We start from the raw sequence: 14,725 nt of genomic DNA, 5'->3' as shown, positions 1-14,725 counted from the left end.
AAAGTGGCAAACCAGCGAGAATGAGATGATACCTACATACATATATAGAGAATATATAAAGAGAGAAACGATTAGAGAAAGAGAGAGACAAATGAAATGCAGGCAAGCTTTTAAGTTTGATTAAGCGCAAAACTAAGTTTAAACAAGTAAAAGCAAACAAAATACATTACAGCAGTCATGTATGTATGAACAAAAACAAAACTGAAACAAAACAGCAATTGGCTCTATGTAGCATTATAAAGACATGCCATATATCCCGATCACGATCGTTAAAAAAGTCCCCTCCCTCAGTATGGCAGCATTGCTAAACGAATAACAACGGTATCCGTATCCCCCGGTATCGCATCCCAGGCTTTAAATTGAAAGTGTTCAGCGCAAATCGCACATGGGTGGCAACGCCGCGCCCCCAATCGTAGCCAGACCTGCCAGACACCGCCAGCCAGTAATCGAAAGGAACAGAACTGTAATCGAAATTAAAGTTTTATGCTCAACGCGCAGACACCGAAGATTGAGAAAAAGTTAAAAGTAATGTATGCTGTACGAGAATGAAGTTTAAACAATTTATATAAATGTGTAATTCATTATGTAACTGTAACTGTAACTGTAACTTAACAAGGATATGATACGATCTATGTATGGGCATTAACTATACACGCAAAAACACCCAAACACACACAAATACGCATGAATATAAAAGAAAACGAGCATATATATATATATATATATTATATATAGAGGCAAAACTGGTAACACGTTTAATGACAAACAGAGCCCATCCCCCCACACATACAACGGTAATTATAAAAATTATAATCGCACACATCCCTAGGAGAAGACAGTCGGAGGGAGCCGCAGAGATCTCTCGCTTGCACCAGCCCCCTTTGCGTTCTTAGCGAATACCAAGATGGTTTGGGGGTGAAATCCCGCAGTATCCTACTCCTATGCGAAATACATACATATGTAGTAGAAATATAGAAGAAAAAAAACAAAAGAGAAGCAGAATAACTGCGACTGCGCTGCGCACTTTGCTACGCTGCTGTGCTGCGCTGCTGCTGTAAAGCGCATAAGACAAAACGCAATAGAAAAAAAGCAATGGAATATAGCGGTATATTAAAAAGTCCACAAATACCTAATCAGACTCACTCACTCACACGCACCCACACAAACTCCCTCTCTCACTCACTCACTCACACGCACCCACACAAGCTCCCTCTCTCACTCACTCACTCACTCACATAAGACCCGACCCCGAAAATGGGAAATTTGCAAAGCCAGGAAAATGGTTTAGTAACAGAAACAAAATAAAAGGAATGATAAGGATAGAAAAGAAAGGAAAAGAAAAGGAGTGCGAAAGAAAAACAGTTTGTGGATAACAAGAATAGAGGAAGATATATAAAAAGAAAACCGAAATCTAAGCAAGCGCTTGCTATTATACAATACATGTAAAAGGTAATTACATACATAGCATATACATACATACAATTGATAAATGATATAAACACTAATTTATACCTACAACATATATTTTAAATGCAACACGAAACCAGTTAGGGCTGATTAACAAAAAGCTAAACGGGCGCGGGTCGCAGGCCAGGGCGAGGAATAGGCCCGGCCCGGCCAGCAGGCAGGCTGGCAGGCGGATAGGAGAGAAAAGAAGAGTACAGTACATGAAATATTTATACGAAATATATGTAAACCATTTTTACATTCAATTCATTCAAATTAATTTTTAGCAATACTGAAATTTCGATAAACAAAAAACAAAAGTAGCCTGGGGTTGCCCCCAGATCCTCCTCCAATACCCTCTGAATCCCACTCAAATCAATTGAATGAGAGGAATCTTTAAATTTCGATTGAAATCTGGGGCCCGCTCCAGTTCCTCCCTCGCCCCTTTAACCACTAGCCTCGACCGATGAATGAGGGAAATTTAAAGCAAGTTTGAAATGAAATAAAACTTTAAATAAAATATTTAAAAACAAAACAAAAACAAAACCCCCAAAAAACAACGAACAAAATTTGTTTAACAAGAAGTTTTTAACCTACACTGTATGTGCCAATAAGTATGTTGTTTTCTCATTTGATTTCTTTAGGATAATGATCTATCCAGCAGAGCATGGGTGCTCAAAAGTGCAAGAGAAGTCCCAAATTGAGGTGGATTATACTTTCTGCTCATAAAAGTTGGTGGATAATGTGGTATCAAAACTAATGACGATCATAGGATACTCGTGTGATCAATAGTTGAGAGGAGTTCCCGCCAGCCAGAAAGACCAATGGGTACAAGCAAAAGCCTGCACTTTTGGGAACGCCTCATTATAGAAAACTCATCGATGTGGCGAATGTCTAGCAGAATTATAGTATAGCTTATACTAGTATATATTGTAGTATATTATTGAATCAGTACAGAACAACTTTTTATTATTAGCTCTACGGGGCCTCAACTGGGATGCAACTGTGAGACTGCCATCCTACCGTAGTAGACTTCTTTTAATAAATCTTCCATCCTTAGTTAGTCGTAGAAAAATGCTTGGTGTAATTTTTATGCACAACTTGATCAAGGGGGATGTAGACAGCCCTGACTTGTTGAGCCGCGTAAACTTTACGATTCCCATTAGACCCACTAGAAACTATATTCCTTTGTTCCTTCCAATGTGTAGATCGAATTATGCCTTGCACGAACCCTTTAGAGTGTTATGCTCGGATTATAAGTCCCTCTATCACATTATATCCTCGACTCACTCCCTTCCTCTTCTTAAATCTTGTATACTAGCCTACCTCTCCCGTAGTTAATTTAATTTTTGACTTTGATAATTTTGCTTGCTTAGCTATAGTTGCTCTAGTTTAGTTGTGTTTAGTTCTAATTTTCCTCGAATATTAGCCTAACATCTATCTTTCCTGCATGCTCGCGGCCGGTTCGGTTAATCGCGCCGCGCGTCATGCGGCAGCGCCCCTTGGTCGGTGGGCGGGAGGAGGGCTGCGTTCTGCTGGGTTCCGCGCGTAACAGGCTTGGCTTGGTGTCGCATATGCCACTTGATGGTGCAGTCATTGCATATCAAAAAAAAAAATATATATATATGTATGTATAGCTAGTTATATGTAGAGCCATAGTATGGCTCACTCCCTCAACGTTAGGTTGACTTTCCGAAGGTAGGTAAAGCAGGAAAAGCGTACGCTTTCGATTCTGTCGCGTAGATTTGCATGTCTGTGTAGAAGTTCTCTGGGATGACCTGAATCAGAGCGAGATGAAGTTATATGTATGTATGTAATAGTGAGCAGTTGGAAGAGAGTTTCCTTGTAGATGGACGAGAAGTGCACCAAAGACGAACAGAAATCTTTATCGGGGAGCACTTTCATTATGCATTCACACTGAGAATTGTTCTTTTTCAGCCGGTTCCATGGTGAAACCAACTTCCCTCCTGGCGCGAGAGCACATTACATAAGCCGTTTGGTTCAGTGTGTTACATTTTCAACTTATTTATTCCTTCAAGGTCTTGCACTACACATAAATTTACATGGCCTCGATCCTGCGTCACCCGTTCTGTGGTGTTCGGATCACAGCATTCGGTCCATGGGTACGGTCCTACTGGGGCTGCAGAAGTACTTGGTACGAGAAGAAAAGAAAGAAGGCAACGACAGCGGCAGCTCTCTACTTCTTCTTGGGCTTCAGCACCTGGTAGGCAATAATCAGTCCCATCACAGCATATGTAGCCTTGGCCACCTGCAAGAACCATAGATCAAGAGGGTGTCATAACACTTGGAAGGAACGGCATAGATATAAACATTTGCATGCGGAAAAGTACTTACATTGGCGCGTCCGCTCATGGTAGAGCCATTGAATATTTTCGACATGCCGGTCAGTTTTTCGCCTTCACCAGCCATTGCTGCGGGTGTACAAATATTAATAGTAATTGGGTTATCTGACTATATTTCCCAATGTTTTGGGATCTTCCACTCACTTTCAGGTTATTTTTCACGGGTCTGCAATTGGCCAATAAAAAAATTTGCGGCTGAGGTTATACAACTGAGTAGGGTTGCATTGATATATCGAAATACAGACGTGTCACGGGTGAAACAGTGCTGTAAACGGCGTGTAGATGTATCGGCTCATTGATTTATTTAACAGAAACAAAAAATATGGTTTGACCATTTCTAAGCCTTATATCTTTCAGAAAGGGTTGGTTTGTTTTTATGAGGAAAAATCGTGTCGACTCGTTTTAAGATCTTACCTTCTGGCCAAGCAATTCCCTTTATTTAGTCAAACTTGGCTGAGGCCAAATTACATGGACACAGTTGGGTGAACAGTCCAGAAGTGCGCGCAGTATTCAAATTAAAATGAGAAAAATGTATGAGTAATAAAGGAACAATCGCAGAGAGTGAATTTTATCATTGAAGTCCTAACATATTTGTAATTTCTATTAAATATGCATATCAATGGCGTTCACCATGACAAAAAGAAACAGCTGCTTGTGACAATATCGATAGTTCGTGAGCCGATTGTATTTACGACGTCGGTGTGGATCGGGCGCGTTCACAAGGACTCGAAACCCGATCGATTCCATGGGTCATGGATCATGGATCGGTGATCAAGTTAGCTTGTTGAACGCACCCAATGCCTATCTGGCCCTTCCTTGCCTTTAAAGCTCGTGCAGTGTTGTATAAGATGCATGGAAGTGCAAAGTGGCGCGAAGTTTAAATCACAAAGTGGCACGCAATATTCCTAAGATCTGCGAATTATGATGGTGACATGATTACCCGGCAACTAAAAATATCAAAAACAGTCTAACAAATGTTTAATGTTTTTGATAATTTACCTCTATGACAACCGCCTGGACCATTCGCCGTTGTTCGCATTGAAAAGTGGCTTTGAGCGTGCAATTCAAATTAAAAACCTTTCACCTCTGTCATAGCTGCTTGTAAATAAGAGGGAAGACACCAAATGTCAACGGCAGCCTGAAAAAATCTCATCTAATTACTAGGCGGGGTGCAGCTCCCACTTTCCCTCAACTGTATTCGGCTGGGTTCTTGGAATCTAAAATGAAAACCCATTAAAATTAGAATGCACTCGCCTGAGAACCGAAATCTGGCATTACAAATTGTCAACAACTACAAAAATAAGGCAACCAAAGGAAAACGAATGCATTTATTACAATAAAAGAGCGTGGCAAGTACAAAACAGAAAAGTAGAGTCAAATCGAGCGCTGAATACCCTTTCATAATTATGGTATTTCGAATTACTTTAAGTGTGAGGTGGTTGGTTTGGTTGTAGTATGGAGAAATATAGAAACATTCAATCAAATGAAGAATAAATAATTTTTGCAGAATCGCATACGTCTTGACGTAATCGTGTTACCCTATTTTTTAAATATAATTAAAATGAGGAAGAACAATTCAAAATATATGTATGTGTAATTAGAGCCATGAATGGCATTTGGGCGTCTGTGACTGCACACATATATCTTCCCTCCGCCCACACACATGAAAACACAACCCCACACACAAATACTTTTCAAAGATGCATATTAAATAGAAGCTCACCCACGCCGCTGCCATCCAGAACAAAGGCAAGAGCACACAAAAAAAAGGAAAGGACATTTCCCCGAGTAAAATTACAGATTCAGCCATGACATGCCAGCAGCAAAGGGCACGCCCATTGGCATGACCTGGGGCCCTGGGCGGTAGTAGGCTTTAGGGTTAGCTTTAGGTTGAGCTCTCGCTTGTGTGGTATATAAGCCGTTTGAGTTCCAGTTGTCTGTCTGTCTAATCCACAAGATGGAAGCCAAAATGGAGAAGAGCAACTCGCTGCGCGTGCAGATACTCGTATATCGCCTGGTGGGCATCGATCTGTGGAGCCCGACGTCGGCCAACGATCGTCACTTGGTGACATTTGTGACCATGGGCCCATTGTTCGCCTTCATGCTGCCCATGTACCTGTCCGCCAGGGAGAACATTACCGAGGTGAGTCTGCTCTCCGACACGCTCGGCTCCACCTTTGCCAGCATGCTGACCCTGGTCAAGTACATGCTGTTCGTCTACCACCGCAAGGAGTTTGTGGGCATGATCTATCGCATCAGGGGAATCCTGGACAAAGGTGAGTCTTACAGAAATCAAAAAATTACAGAGATCAGATCTCTCTTTCGATAGAAATCAACGGGTTGCCGGAGGCCAGGGAGATTGTCGACGCAGAGAATCGTAGCGATCAAATGCTGAGCCTCACCTACACCCGCTGCTTCGTCATGGCGGGCATTTTTGCGGCGATTAAGCCATTCGTTACCATGTCCTTGGCCCTGCTGCGGGACGGGGGCGATGGCAGCAAGCTCCACCTGGAGCTGCCCCACATGGGTGTCTATCCGTACGACTACCAGGTGATGTGGCTCTTTGTGCCCACCTACCTGTGGAACGTGATGGCCAGCTACAGTGCCGTGACCATGGCTCTCTGCGTGGACACATTGCTCTGTTTTTTTACGTACAATGTGTGCGCCATCTTCAAGATAGCCAGGCACCGGTTGGTCCATCTGCCGGCCATGGGTGAGTCGGATCCACGGGCGGAGCTTGAGGGGTTGGTTCAGGTGCTGCTGCTGCACCAGAAGGGCCTGCTGATAGCGGACTTCATTGAGGATCATTACCGGCCGTTGATCTTTCTGCAGTTCTTCCTGTCGGCGCTGCAGATCTGCTTCATCGGCTTCCAGGTGGCCGATCTGTTCCCCAAGCCTCAAAGTCTCTACTTTATCGCCTTCGTGGGCTCCCTCCTCATCGCCCTGTTCATCTACTCGCACTGCGGCGAGAACATCAAGAAGGCCAGCCTGGACTTTGGCGACGGCGTCTACGAGAGCAACTGGACGGACTTTGCGCCCTCCACCAAGCGGGTCCTGCTCATTGCGGGCATGCGTGCCCAGCGTCCATGCCAGATGAAGGGGTACTTCTTTGAGGCCAGCATGGCCACCTTCTCAGCAGTGGGTAGCTATCCATCTATCCATCTATCTTTTAACACCATTTCCTTTTAGATTGTCCGCTCGGCCATGTCGTACATCATGATGTTGCGATCATTCAACGTATAAATTGCAGGAGCAGGAGGAGTCGAATTAAAACAAAATTATGTAACATTTAGACAAAATTAAACTTAAAGATGATTTTAGTTTGCTTTGGATCAGCATTTGCCAACGTAAAGAATTCCATCGTGGCGGGGGGTCGAACTCGATGCAAACAATTTGTCGGCTACCACCCCCCTTCAGTGCGTTTCTCACATCTCAATGCAACTAGCGGCAGGGCTAGAGGTAATAAATAAAGGAAAAGTAATACGCTCTTCAAGGTGCAATCGGGATAAGTACAAAAAAATCAAATTCAATCCTAGGAATGAGGAGCCAAAGCAGGGGAAGTCCTCACATTCCGCCTCTCTAATTCTTGAAGTGGCAACTCTTACACTCGCTCCAATTCATATAGATTTTCTTGCACTTTTTCTTCCTACGCTTTCTCTGAGCAGTTTTCTGTTTTCTGTTTCCACTTCAGCTGGAAAATTGGTGAGTTTTCGTTGAAGCTAAATCCAAGACTTTCAGTCTCAGGCACGCCATCAGCTTAATTCACTTTCGTTTCGGTCAGTCGGAGCCGGCAACCAACAACCAGCAACCAGCAGCCATCAGCCAGCACCCTCCATCGGACAGCATCCTTAACATCCTCCACAAAAGCCAGCTTCTATAGTTTCGAGCTTCGACAGCTGAACCGGTGGCATACACATTTCTATTTCAGCATACGATTGTCATATTGACAATCACCAGAACCAAGTGAATCTACATCAACAGATTCATTTGTTTCGTACATTTGGTGACCCCCGACTTTTGGACATCTAACCGTTCATCTGGAGTATTGTTCCCGATTTTGGAACTTGGATTTATTTGAAAAATCCTGCATAATTGGTCAACTTGGCGACCAATTTTACATCATCAATCACCATTTGGTGACCCCCGACTTTTGGACATCTAACCGTTCATCTGGAGTATTGTTCCCGATTTTGGAACTTGGATTTATTTGAAAAATCCTGCAAATTGGTCCTGCCAATTTTAATCATCAATCACCATTTGGTCCCCCGACTTTTGGACATTTTAACCGTTCATCTGGAGTATTGTTCCCGATTTTGGAACTTGGATTTTTGGAAAATCCTGCATAATTGGTCAACTTGGCGACCAATTTTACATCATCAATCACAGTTGTGATTTTTTTTATTACCTTCTGTGAAGAATAAAAATTAGCTGGATTTATTTACCCAAACCGATACAGTCAACTTGGCGACTACGGTTGGATTCAAAATATATTCCACATTGTCATTAAAGTTATTTGTTAGTCTACTTTGACCATTTTTTGGTTGTGAGTAGAGGCACAGCCTGTCATAACGACAAACAAATTACCTCCATCGGGTCAAAGTAGTAAGACAAATAATAAAAAATGGCATCATCAAGCATCAATGTTATGCTGGACAGGCAATTGGCCACGGGCGAAGAAATCCAAAACATCGTAAGGAATTACAAAAAGGATGCCTCTGAAAGGAAACAGAAGGCTGAATATTTTCAAACACGACTTGAGAGGTTAATGAATCTCTGGAAAACATTTTCAATTGAAGACACAAACATTCAAGAGATAATTCATGGCTCAAAATATGAGCACAATTATTTCACAAATAAATATTTTGAAAATATAAAAGAATTGGTCAACAAATACAACGACGAGTTGACCAAACAATTGTCTTCCTTGGAAATGCAGATAGATTCTGGATCAATTACCTCTATGGAAAATGAGTCTGAAATAGAACCCATGATCCGAGAGCAGAGGGTGCTGCTTGAAAGTCTACAGCGCATCATGAACAGAATGACAACTGAGACGCGAAAGGATTTCAAACCAATAATAATAAAATATTGGGATGAGATTAGAGCGATTCATGTCAGAATATATTCAAAATGCAATGATCCTGTGAAAATGGGATATAACATTAATAGTTATATTGCAGCTGAAGATGCAGTATTAACAATACAAACAATGACTGAATCAGACCCTGTTCAGCCATCACTCCATGCTCCACATGTGCATAATGCATTACCCCTGCCAAAGGTTGCAATCCCCAAATTCGATGGAGACTACCTAAAGTGGCAACAATTTCATGACATTTTTAAGAAAATGATTCATGAAGCATCTGTACCCGTCATTCAAAAAGATGTGGTATTTAAAACCAATGTTACGGGAGGCAGAAAATGTAATACGCCACCTTTCGTTAACAGAAGGAAATTACATGACAGCATGGAATATGTTACAAGAGCGCTTTAGCAACAAGAGAGTGCTCAGTAACACATTGATCCAAAAATTATTGGATCAACCAAGCATATCAAGTGATGCCAAATCAATTAAGGCATTACACGATAACGTAAAAGAAACTTTAGCAGCGCTAAAAAAAATCGACATAGAAACGGATAAATGGGATCCGTTGCTTCTATATTTTCTGACGAAGAAATTAGATCGTCAAACTCATACGTTGTATGAGCAATCGATACAGAATACGAAGGAACTACAGCCTTTGAGCGAATTCATGAAATTCCTCGAGCAAAGGTTTCTTACGTTGGAAGCCATTGGATGGGAAAAACCAAGGAAACCCATCACATGTGCCTCAGCAGGAGCTGAAAATCAGTATGTCTGCCATTTTTGTGAAAAACCAAATCACGCGATCTATAAATGCACACAGTTTTTAAAGAAAACGTCTGCAGATAGATTAAATTGGGTTCAAAAGAACCAACTGTGCGTTAAATGCTTCAAACGCGATCACACAAAAAAAAATTGCCAAAGAAGAGATTGTTTCAAATGCAACAAAGGGCACAACACTCTTCTTCATTTGGAAACTAAGTCCGAAGCCAAAATTGCAGCATCAGCAAATTGTGTACAAAATAATTATGTACTATTGGCTACCGCTCGAGTTCATATACAAGGCAACAATGGACAAATTGCTGAGTTCAGAGCATTGCTTGACTCAGGCTCACAAGTCAATGTAATCTCAGAAACAGCATTGAAAATATTAGATCTGAAAGTGGAAAAATCAGATCTACAAATAAATGGAATTGGCGGACGAACACAAACTTCAAAAGCAAGAGTCAATGTTATGCTCAAATCAAGACATAACAAATTCAGTTCAAGACTAGAAGCAATTGTACTGCCACACATAGTATCAGATCAGCCAGCACAGTCAATTAATACGACTCGTTGGAAGCTACCGGAAAACATAACGTTAGCTGATCCCAATTTCGACAAAGTTGGAAAAATAGACATTCTGTTGGGAGCAGAACACTACTTTGATATCATGCAAGACAAGCAGGTATCGATTGGAAGAGGATTGCCTAAACTACAAAAAACCAAATTAGGATGGATTGTGGCTGGAAAGCTAAAAGACGCTTCAAAAAATCCGAGCACATGTGCAGTATTGACGGAAGAAGAAAAAGTCGATCAACAGATCGCAAAATTTTGGGAACTGGACTCATTTCCAAATAACAGAACATATTTTTCTCCACTAGAAAAACGATGTGAGCAGCATTTCTTACAAAATGTTCAGATGGCATCAGACAATAAACTCATCGTCCGATTGCCTTTTTTGGAAGACCCTTCATCCCTGGGGCAGAGTCGTGATCTAGCGACACGACGATTTTTTTGCCTAGAAAAGCGGCTCGCTCGAGATCCGGAAACCAAGGCAAGCTACGTCTCATTTATGAAAGAATATGAGGCTCTTGGTCATATGAAGGAAATGCAGACAAAAGAAATAGCAAGATCACGCTATTTCATCCCACACCATTGTGTCGTAAAACCTGACAGCTCTACAACGAAATTGAGAGTGGTTTTTGATGCGTCTGCAGTTACCGCGTCCGGAAAATCGCTCAACGACCTGATGCATAAAGGTCCAACTGTGCAAAACTCAATATTTTCAATATTGCTTCGGTTCAGGATGCACAGATATGTGTTTACTGCAGACATCGAAAAAATGTATCGTCAGATCTGGATCAATCCCGAGGACCAGTACTATCAGACAATAGTATGGCGCAATGATCCATCAGAAGATCTACGATACTATAGACTAAAAACAGTGACTTATGGAACAAAAGCGGCTCCATATTTAGCCACAAAAAGTCTACAATATCTCGCCCAAAGAGACAGAAAGGAATACCCGTTTGGAGCTGCTGCGTTGGAAAATGATTTTTATGTGGATGATTGCTTAACAGGAGCAGATTCCATACCAGAGGCCCTCCAGAGACAACAAGAGCTGAACAAACTACTGCATAATTCAGGGTTCAACTTAAGAAAATGGTGCACGAACAACGCTCACGTACTTCAAGGAATTCCAACGGAAGACATCACTTCAAGCGTACAATTGGATGATACTGCTTATGAAGAGTACAGCATAAAAACACTGGGAATCACTTGGATGCCCAAATCTGACCAGTTTTGTGGAAGAACAGAAATTGCCACCAAGGATGTAATATCTAGAAGAGATGTCGTATCAGAGATCTTTAGGATTTTCGATCCACTTGGACTCTTCTCACCGGTGGTAATGAAGGCAAAGATCTTCATGCAACATCTCACAAAGGAAGGATTTGACTACAAAGAGGCGCTTCCAGTTCATCTCCAGGAGGAATGGAAAAGGTACAGGGAGGAGTTAAAAATATTAAACACCATAAAAGTACCACGTCACATATACCAAGGAAAATTTCCGATAGCATCAGAAATACACACGTTTGTTGACGCATCGGAGAAAGCCTTTGGAGCTGCCGTATATATCCGAGCACTGCACAAGGATAAACGAGTAACAATTCAATTGTTATGTGCCAAATCACATTTAGCTCCTATAAATGCTTTAACATTACCTCGTCTGGAACTAAAGGCGGCTGTATTGGGTGCACAACTGACAGCTAAGGTAAAAGAAGATTTATCCATGAAGAACGCCACAACTTTTTGTGGTCTGATTCAAGGATTGTTTTGTCATGGATTAATTGTACAACATCCATTCGAGACAAATTCGTAGCTACAAGAATAGCTACAATTCATGAACTAACGATTCAAAGGCATTGGAGGCATGTTTCATCTGAAAATAATGCAGCGGATGCATTGTCTAGAGGAATGACGGCGATTAAATTCGCGGAAAATAGTATGTGGTTTTATGGCCCACTATTTCTTCATGGCCCACCATCTACATGGCCACCAGCATTTGTGGCGACAAAAGACGAAAGTATCAGTGCAAATCCCCAAAAAATGAGTCAGTCATCAATTATGACCATCACTCAGGAGGATGACATTATATACAAAATAAAGCACAACAACTCATACAACAAACTATTAAGAATAATTGCTTACATGATGCGTTTCCGAGGAAGGAAAACGTACACAAGCAATACTATTAAATTCAATGAGATGAAAGAAGCTCAGAAAATTGTCATTCGTAACATACAACAGAATGACTTCAAAGAGGACATACGTTACTTAACAAGACATAAGGAAACGCAAAAGGGAAGTTCGATTAACTCGCTTACCCCGTTTATGGATCAGGAAGGAATCTTACGAGTAGGTGGTCGACTGGAAGCAGCAAATATTTCATTTGACGCCAAACACCCAATGCTCCTACCTTACAACGATCCAATTGTCAAGTTGATCCTTGCTAAAATACACAAGGACAACATGCATTGTGGCCCCCAAGCATTGCTGACAGCATCACGACAACAATTCTGGATACTAAAAGGAAAAAACATGGCCAGAAGCATTGTGCAGAACTGTGTGAAATGCACAAGAGCCAAGCCCAAACTGCTAGAGCAGATTATGGGAAATCTGCCACCTCTTCGAGTCACCCAAGCAAGGCCATTCCTCAATTCTGGAGTTGATTACTGTGGACCATTTAAAATCCACTATAAAATACGAGGAAAGAAGCCAAATATAGCTTACATAGCCATATTCTGTTGTTTCGCGACTAAAGCAGTACATTTAGAGCTAGTCAGCGATCTCACCACAGAAGCATTTTTAGCGGCACTCCGACGGTTCACTTCTCGTCGAGGAAAATGTCAAGTGCTCCATTGCGACAATGCTACGAATTTCGTAGGAGCCAGGAACAAACTTCAAGATTTAGAAGAGGCCATATTCTCAGAAAAGGCAAAGGAACAAATTGTACAGGAGTGCAACAACAAAGGAGTACAGTTCAAATTTATACCTCCTCGTGCACCACACTTCGGCGGTTTATGGGAAGCCGCAGTAAAATCTGCAAAACATCTGCTGTTAAAAAATGTGACGACGGCAAATTTAACATATGAGGAATTAGAAACGGTTATAGTCGAAATAGAAGCCATATTAAATTCTCGACCACTGACACCGTTATCTGACAACCCAAACGACATAACAGCGTTAACACCAGGGCACTTTCTGATAGGAGAGCCGTTAACCGCACAAGCTGACAGTGAGCCATCCCAGCAACCGAAGACGCTAGGTAATCGATGGCAAGCAGTGTCCAAATTAAAACACTCATTCTGGACGCAATGGTCCAACGAATACCTCCAACAACTACAGCAGCGTCAAAAGTGGAGGAAATCATCAGCAAACATTAAAGAAGGAACATTGGTAATACTAAAGGAGGACAATACACCGGTATTACAATGACCACTTGGAAGAATCACTCAATTGTTTCATGGCAAGGACAATTTCGTACGAGTGGTTGAAGTAAAAACATCCAAGGGAATCTTCAAACGTGAGATTCAACATGTTGCTCCACTGTTCAATGAAGAGGAACCCACACATAAACATCCGATAGATGATCCACCTGAAAATGAAGAGTCATCTGAAGATAGACAGCCTAGAAAAAGGACACAGCCGAATAGACTGTCGCTAACCATGACAATGTTTGTCATATTGTTACTTTTACCGTTGGCAATGGCGCAGTCAATCAACATAACCCAGTTTGGTTCAAACCCGGGTATATACTTCGAAAAAGTAGGAACCAGCCAACTTGCGACAACTGACTGGACCATAATTGTCTATTACAACCTAAAGCCCTATTGGAAAGACATGAACACATTCACCATGGGTACTTCAAAAATTGGACATCTATGCAAGCAACTTCAACAAGTAGACGCATGCACCAGTATGTATCAACATTTCAAACACATAGAAGAGGACCTGCAAGCTGAAAATGCGCTAATAGCAAGGACACGGAAACAAAGAGCTCCGCTGGACATCATTGGAAACATCGCAAGCAGTCTGTTTGGCGTATTAGACTCAACATATGCCCGTGAAATGTCGGAAACGATAGCAAAGGTTAAGGATAACGAGAACCACTTATTAACCTTGCTCAAAAATCAGACATCATTGATTGAATCTACAATTAATGTAATTAAAAGGGATGAAATCTCAAACTCCAAAAGACTAAGTCGAGTTGAGGACTTTATCACCGAATCAAAGGGAAGAGCTGATCACTTCATCGCTTTTCAATGGTATATAACATTGTCAACTCAATTGACGCTATTATCTGCAAATCTACAACGAATGCAAACGGAAATCATCAACGTCTTGACAGATATCCGACACAACACAATAAGCCCTGTGTTAATTTCACCACGACAACTAAAGGAACAACTTGAGCAGATACGAGATCACTTAAAGCCAGGACAAGTGCTCCCAGTAACTCCCGAAAATATGCTAATGGTGTATCAGATGATGAAAGCTGAAGGCACGATTA

General features: G+C 41.6%; 2 protein-coding genes across 2 annotated transcripts; one reads left to right on the top strand and one right to left on the bottom strand.

Moving 5' to 3' along the window:
- Positions 1–3,446: 3,446 nt before the first annotated feature.
- Positions 3,447–4,073, bottom strand: LOC117890087 (ATP synthase membrane subunit DAPIT, mitochondrial). Its single transcript, XM_034794749.1, has 3 exons — positions 3,954–4,073; positions 3,802–3,878; positions 3,447–3,715 (listed from the first exon to the last, which is right to left on the bottom strand). Exons 2-3 carry the CDS (start codon positions 3,874–3,876, stop codon positions 3,644–3,646), a joined length of 147 nt encoding a protein of 48 aa, XP_034650640.1. The 5' UTR covers positions 3,877–3,878; positions 3,954–4,073; the 3' UTR covers positions 3,447–3,643.
- A 1,695-nt stretch (positions 4,074–5,768) lies between these two features.
- On the top strand, positions 5,769–7,070 carry LOC117892013 (odorant receptor 9a). The gene is made up of 3 exons (XM_034797909.1): positions 5,769–6,085; positions 6,139–6,947; positions 6,999–7,070. Exons 1-3 carry the CDS (start codon positions 5,779–5,781, stop codon positions 7,050–7,052), a joined length of 1,170 nt encoding a protein of 389 aa, XP_034653800.1. The 5' UTR covers positions 5,769–5,778; the 3' UTR covers positions 7,053–7,070.
- The last annotated feature ends 7,655 nt before the right edge of the window (positions 7,071–14,725 follow it).

This window comes from Drosophila subobscura, chromosome A (genome assembly GCF_008121235.1).
Source record: "Drosophila subobscura isolate 14011-0131.10 chromosome A, UCBerk_Dsub_1.0, whole genome shotgun sequence".
Taxonomy (NCBI): Eukaryota; Metazoa; Arthropoda; class Insecta; order Diptera; family Drosophilidae; genus Drosophila; species Drosophila subobscura.
Note: the sequence above shows the minus strand (reverse complement) of the source record. Positions and strands in the feature narration are given on the sequence as shown.

Bases quoted from the DNA above. Each gene is read 5' to 3' on its own strand.
- LOC117890087 (XM_034794749.1), bottom strand. From the start codon at position 3,876: ATGGCTGGTGAAGGCGAAAAACTGACCGGCATGTCGAAAATATTCAAT. The intron at 3,716-3,801 runs GTAAGTACTTTT...TGGTTCTTGCAG, and splicing joins CCATGAGCGGACGCGCCAAT to GTGGCCAAGGCTACATATGC.
- LOC117892013 (XM_034797909.1), top strand. From the start codon at position 5,779: ATGGAGAAGAGCAACTCGCTGCGCGTGCAGATACTCGTATATCGCCTG. The intron at 6,086-6,138 runs GTGAGTCTTACA...CTCTTTCGATAG, and splicing joins CAGGGGAATCCTGGACAAAG to AAATCAACGGGTTGCCGGAG. The intron at 6,948-6,998 runs GTGGGTAGCTAT...ATTTCCTTTTAG, and splicing joins GCATGGCCACCTTCTCAGCA to ATTGTCCGCTCGGCCATGTC.